The sequence below is a fragment of the Bufo bufo genome, chromosome 1 (genome assembly GCF_905171765.1).
Source record: "Bufo bufo chromosome 1, aBufBuf1.1, whole genome shotgun sequence".
Lineage (NCBI taxonomy): Eukaryota > Metazoa > Chordata > Amphibia > Anura > Bufonidae > Bufo > Bufo bufo.
The window spans coordinates 813,738,041-813,744,337 of record NC_053389.1 but is presented as its reverse complement, the minus strand read 5'-3'; the positions used below and the strand labels follow the sequence as shown (position 1 = coordinate 813,744,337).

The 6,297-nt window shown below is 44.1% G+C and overlaps 1 protein-coding gene across 1 annotated transcript; it reads right to left on the bottom strand.

The window, feature by feature from the left end:
• Positions 1-407: 407 nt before the first annotated feature.
• On the bottom strand, positions 408-5,547 carry LOC120986596 (zona pellucida sperm-binding protein 3-like). The gene is made up of 8 exons (XM_040415257.1): positions 5,056-5,547; positions 4,112-4,230; positions 2,871-2,974; positions 2,622-2,799; positions 2,434-2,557; positions 968-1,059; positions 721-854; positions 408-637 (listed from the first exon to the last, which is right to left on the bottom strand). The coding sequence occupies exons 1-8, from the start codon at positions 5,545-5,547 to the stop codon at positions 408-410; spliced, it is 1,473 nt and encodes a 490-aa protein (XP_040271191.1).
• Between the last annotated feature and the right edge of the window lie 750 nt (positions 5,548-6,297).

The following is a 6,297-nucleotide window of genomic DNA, read 5'->3' as shown; positions in this document are numbered from 1 at the left end:
CTCTCTGTATAAGGAAAAGTTTCTAGTCAGCATTATTATAACAAGAGTCTGTAAAAGGAAGTGCTATTATTGTAATGAGCTGCAGCTATTCTCGTATGTATGCATGAATGTATATAAGGCCTGTATGACCAATCAATAAATAGAACTGTTACTGACATCATACTGCTTGTGTCACTGATACGTTCTCCAGGCCTGTCTTCGGGGACAAAGGTAGGAATCACGGTGCATTGAGACAGAATATACACCTTCACCCCATAGTACTCATGTATATAGCACCAGGAGATTGTCTGTTTTGCTGGACCATGCATGAAGTTATGGGTCCCATGAAGCCAATCCCATACAACTATTGGTACCATCGATTGAGACAAAAAGACGTAAGTAACATTTTACCCATTTTTATTGCTTGACTATTTGTGAGACAGTTTTTTCAGAAGACATTTTGCAGCCACAATAAGAGTCACAGCAACAACTACTGAAGTGATTGAGCCCATGGCCACCAGCACCCACAACTGCAGAGGTTCTTCTACACCCATTCTGGAAGCTTGGGAAATTCCTTCTTTGGAGACCTGGTTAGGCTTAGATCCAGTCACTAGAAGAGGGCCCAGTCTGGCCAGAGTGTATTTCTCTAGATGAGAACCTAGTGGAAGAATTAGCAACACCCATTTTCAAATACCTTCACATTTATGGAAGCTTTAGGAGACGTTTGAATGAAGAACTCACCAACATCTCTCTTCCCAACTCCTCTTGACCTGGCAGGTTGTGGGCCCCATTCTGTTCTCCGGCTGCCAACTGTAGCACAGTTCCCAGTGTTGCAGCACTGGCAGTTCGCACTGGGGCCTTCCACAGGTGACCAACTGTAAGAGCAAGAAAAGTGTCAACCATTGAGAGAACATCCATTGATATCCAAGACTCCATCTAGGGTTGTGTAGTCATCTAACTGAAGACACTCAGATGTGCAAGGTTATACCTGCTGGTAGCCTTGTTGTAGGAGCAGGCCTTGTTCATTGGATCAGGGATCTGGTTGATGTCAGCAGCTCTCAGGTGACAGGTTATGTAGATCTAAGACACCACAATTACGGTTCATATCTCATGAGAAATAATTTACATTCATAATCTTGGACAGCTGGGAAAGTTACCCTCAAGGTCCATACTAGAAAGGATTAGGATTCCAATATGGGTTATTCTGTTTCAATAGTTTTTATTGAGTTTCTCATTTCAAACAGTTAATGTACAATAGTGTCAAGCAGAATACCATTATAATCAGGTTATCAAAGGAGAATATAAATTCCAATACATTTACCTCCATTAAAGGGAGTCTGTCACCAAAATTTGACGTTACACATTGCTCAAGTACCAATGGTTCCTTTGTTAGACTGTCAGCCGAAAAACATTTAATCCATATGCAGATGAGGGCTGGCAAGTGTCCAGGGGCCGTGCTCGTGATGTAAGTGCCCAGGCCACTGCCTTTTCCATATTACTACTCCCCAACCTCTTGCTTGTCCTGCCCTGTAAGTCTGTTTTGTCACTGATGCCCATTGTGGGGAGTAGCATCAATAAATCAAGTGCGCATGCGCCGTGTGAAACCAGCGGGCATGCCCCAGCCGGCGAACTGCCATGTGCAGGTTCTCGGCCGGTACTGGGGATGATGCAACAGACTTAGGGTACTTTCACACTTGCGGCAGAGGATTCCAGGCAGGCAGGCCCGTCGCCAGCACAGGATCCTGATCCGTCTGACAAATGCTGGATCCATCTCTCCGGTGTCATCTGGCATTATTTTCTCACATGTTTTGTGGTCTAAGCATGTGCAGACCGCAAAAACTGATCTGTTTTGCCGGAACACTCGGGGCTGGATCCGGCATGCATGGGAAGAAATGCCGGATCTGGCATTCCAGCAAGTGTTCTGGAATTTGGGACAGAGATAAAACAGCAGCATGCTGCAGTATTATCTCAGTCCTAAAAAAGCAAAAAGACTGAACTGAAGACATCCTGAACAGATTACTCTCCATTCAAAATGCATTAGGATAAAACTCAGTTCTTTTCTGGTATTGAGCCCCTAGGACAGAGCTTAATGCCAGAAAAGAATAACGCTAGTGTGAAAGTACCCTTACAGGGCGGGACAAGCAATGTGAAAGGCAGAGCGGCCTGGGCACCTACGAGCCCTTATTTGCATATGGGTTGAACATAATTTCAGCTGGTGAAAGTCACCACAAAAGAACAAAGGTACCAATGGAACTTGCGCTACAGTGCCATGTAAGCAGTGTGTAACATCCAATTTTGGCAACAGACTCGTTAATGTTAAAAGTGCAGGTTAGAACAGTGGCCAGTTGTGCGCTTTCAACCCCAATTAGTGGGGTGAAAACAAGGATGCTAAAGACAGGTACAAAAAGTTAATTAGTTTGCATTCAGGGTCATACTACCAACTCTAGTCCTTACCATAGAAAGGTCACTGTTAATGAACCTGAAGGCATCAACTGTGAATCGAAGCTTATTATTAGCTTCAGGTCTTGGAGAACCAAAGGCTGAAGAGGAATCTCCTAGCATCCCATCGATCAAGCACCTGTAGGAGATATTTCAGTGAAAATGCCCTTGAATTAACAGTAAAAACAAAAACAGAAACTCACCCATTATAAGCAATAATGTCATAGTGAGGATTAGAGGTCTCATCTGGAGTAAGGGTGGCAACACAGCTATCAACAAACAGCATCATCGGGACGTGGTTCTCTATGTCCACAAAGGCCTCTATGTAGAAGATCTCACCAAGCTGGTAGACCAGTGATTGACGAGGAGCACTCCAGTCCTCTACAGACAAAATAAGGCTATTAGTACAAGACCATAAAGACTACGCACCCCTCTACTGGAAGAAGTCTTACCAGTCATGAGAGTCAAGGAGAAAGACAACCTTTCTTCTGAGCTCACTGTGGTGCTGAAGGGAGCCCATGTTGGCTTGATGGCATTGCTGCTTACATTGCCAAATCTGCAAGAGTAGAGAAATGAAAGGACAACTGTACATTATTGGAAGTAAAGGGCAGCTTTCCATAATCATCCCATGTGTCCACAGGTGGCATGTGGCACCGCAGTTTAGCCCTATTCACTATAGAGCTGAGCCAATGGACAGCAGGGGTGATTTTTGGAAGTAAGCAGCCATGGTTGTAATGGTGGACAAGCCCTTTGAGAGGTTGACAGTAAAGTAACTTGTCGACCATATGGTAAATTAGCGAAGCGGACACCCATGACATTGAGGCCTTAGGGGTGTTCCAGCCATGTAAGGTGTTGCAGCGCTTTTAACTGAAGTTACAACCCCATTACCAGTCCTGCTCTACTTACACCAAAGAGTTTGATGGTTGCTGACCTATTTTTTTTGCCTTAAGTCCTCCAGCCAAGTCCTATTCAAAGAGGGCCTGTCTACTCCCCAGACAATTGTTTTAGTAACCAATTCCCAGGTCAGAACATTTCTGAAGTGTCTCGTTAGTTACAGTCCTCTCCCCCATTATTCCTACTATTGAATTGCTGGCAGTTTTCAATAAAAGCCAATCTGGGTGTCCCTGCATAGTGACTGGCAGCACCAATTGAATAGTGTCAGACACCCCAAAACTGAACACTCAGACCTTTATGGCATACTGCTAACTTCCATTAGAAAACAGGAACAGTTAAAGGTTCTCCAGAATTACTACATGGAGAGTAAGTAGTTGGTGAAACAGACATGCCAGGAGAGGAGACAGCTCCAAGCCTCACTAGTATTGACAGAGCAAGAGGGGAATGTTTGTCAAGATCCCTTTTAGAGTCATCATGAACCTTAAAGAGGAGCAGGAAGATTAATGCAATAATTAGGATGGGGCTACATGGACAGTACGGCTGCTATACTCATTACATGGCCAAAGATCACAGTACTGATGCTACAGAACATTGCTTCATAATGTAAGTGGAATCAAGCTGTGACTGTCCCAGTCAGATCCAGCAGGACAGGACTGTCTTATGGCTAGTTGAGGCAAACTGTCTCAATGTGACCACATTCAACTACCATCTAGCTTAACTTGAAAGTCCTGGAAGACATTTCACCACTGGAAGACTCTAGAAGACATAGCTATAAAACCTACTATTGGTACAGACTTACCGTGGGTAGTAACACCAGATGGGAACCACTGCAGGATTGGACCTGATGATGGGCACATTAGGGGAGGTGGTGGGGGTGTAAGACAAGTTGATCTTGTAGATAAATATATCTGAAGTCATCTTCAGGAGATAAAGAGCCACAATAAGTTTAGTCTCCACTCAAAGCACAAAAAAATAAAAATAAAAGCTCAACCAAATCAGTGGGAAAATTTAGTAAGAACTATCCACCCTATAAGATAAACAAGAGAAACTTGTCAAAGCAGTGGGTCAAGTACACTGCAAGGCCAGAAATGGACAACTGGTTAGATTGTTATGAAAGTCCATTATTGCGTCAGAAGATCATGACACCATAGTATATCGGCTAAAACTAGCCAACATTCCTGGGCACAAGCTGTAGAAAGGGTTACTGTACCTCAAAGAAACCAGATCTATGTCCACAACAAGGGGAGCGAATTTCAGGTTATAAAACAGTTTCACGCTTTACTGGTAAAAGGGTTATAGTGTTATGGATTCAGTTACCACGGACCATGACGCAATTCTATGACAGAATGCCTTTAGAGACATTCCATCACAATAGAAGTCTATGGCCTGCAAAAAGGATCCGTCCCGTTTCAGTTATGCAGGGGAGGACCTCCCTGCATAACAGGAACTGATCCATTTGCAGCCCATAGACATCTATGACTGAAAGCATAACAGAATGCCTTTAGAGGCATTCCGTCGTAATAAAATGGCTATATGGTCCATGGTAGTAGAATCCATAATGCAATTTGCCTTTTACCAGTAAAAGCAAACAAATATTTCAGAATATGAAATTTGCTCATCTCTATCCACAACCATTTCAATATAGTGAAAAGGACCTAAAGGGTTTTCATGATAAACACAGTAATTGCTGCCCAGTGCATATTTGTCTACTATTAAGAGACCGTTAGTCCTCCACCAACTTACCTCTAGGTTGCTTCCACATTCTTGAAGAGCAATTTGAAAGACTACAGTAGTAACTGAAGCCTGAGAGCTAGCTGTGCAGGTCCCGAGGACCAGGTCTGAAGGATTCACCATCCTACCATTACCATAGAAGTCTCTCTCTACAGTCACCACCATACTGTCCTCAGCACACTGCACACTGACAGGGGATGAGGGGTTCAGCATAATCAGTGGGGGCTGTGTAAGCTGTCGGGACTGATAACCTACTCCAGGATACATGCGGCCCCATCCAGACACAGGACTAGAACCTCTTAGAGACCCAATACCAGAAACTGGAGGCAAAGGATTTCTCCTAGGAGAACCTACTGCAGATACAGTTCTAGAAGATCCCCATCCAGGCTGATAATTCCTCCACCGAGTGTCTGGCTGGCGCCGGTGTCTAACCAAGGCACTGCTAAAGCCTGACCCATAGATGAGAACCACAAGCAGCCAACTCCACCTAATCCCTAACAACATCCTGACTACAGGAGAAGTCACACCAGGAAGGAGTGGAGGGAGGAGATCTTTATACCTCACCCATCACATGGTCATCACTTCACCTGACCTTTCATTTTACTCAGCTGGACACCATCCATACCTGATGAGGATATGGCAATGCAGAGTCCAGTGGTGGAGTTCATAAGGGATTTGTGTTCATTTCTTGGGTGTATTAATTCCTTAGAGCTCATGCACACGGCCGTTGTTTTGCGTTCCGTTGTTCCATATTTGAGTATTTTTTTTCCTCTCTGATTTAAGTCCGCCTCCATTCTGTTATTCCACAAAACATATCTGTTTGGTTTCCATATGCGATCCGTTTTTTGCGGATCGGAAACGGAAACAGTAACTTAATCACCAAACACATGAGCAATATGGGCTGGGCATAGCATTTCTACAGTATGGATCCGCAAAATACTTATGACATACGGATGTGTTCCGTGTGAGTTCTGTATTTTTTGCGGATCCATTGACTTAAATGGGGCCTCGGACCGTGATTTGCGGACAATAATAGGAGATGCACTAATTTTTCAGAACGGAAATACGGAAACAGAATGCACACGAAGTACCTTCCATTGTTTTTGCGGACCCATTTAAGTGAATGGTTCCGCACACGGTCCGCAAAAAAATGGAATGGAGGCGGAAAGAAAATAAGTTTGATTGCATGAACCCTAAGGTCCATTGCGGGAATCCTGTTGCATCAGTTTTTTGCTACATGCACACGAACGTTGT

Excerpts from the sequence above, each read along its gene's own strand:
- LOC120986596 (XM_040415257.1), bottom strand. The coding sequence starts at position 5,547 with ATGTTGTTAGGGATTAGGTGGAGTTGGCTGCTTGTGGTTCTCATCTAT. Across the intron at positions 2,558-2,621 it reads GACATTATTGCTTATAATGG|GTGCTTGATCGATGGGATGC; the intron begins GTGAGTTTCTGT and ends TATCTCCTACAG. Across the intron at positions 855-967 it reads TACAACAAGGCTACCAGCAG|TTGGTCACCTGTGGAAGGCC; the intron begins GTATAACCTTGC and ends TTGCTCTTACAG.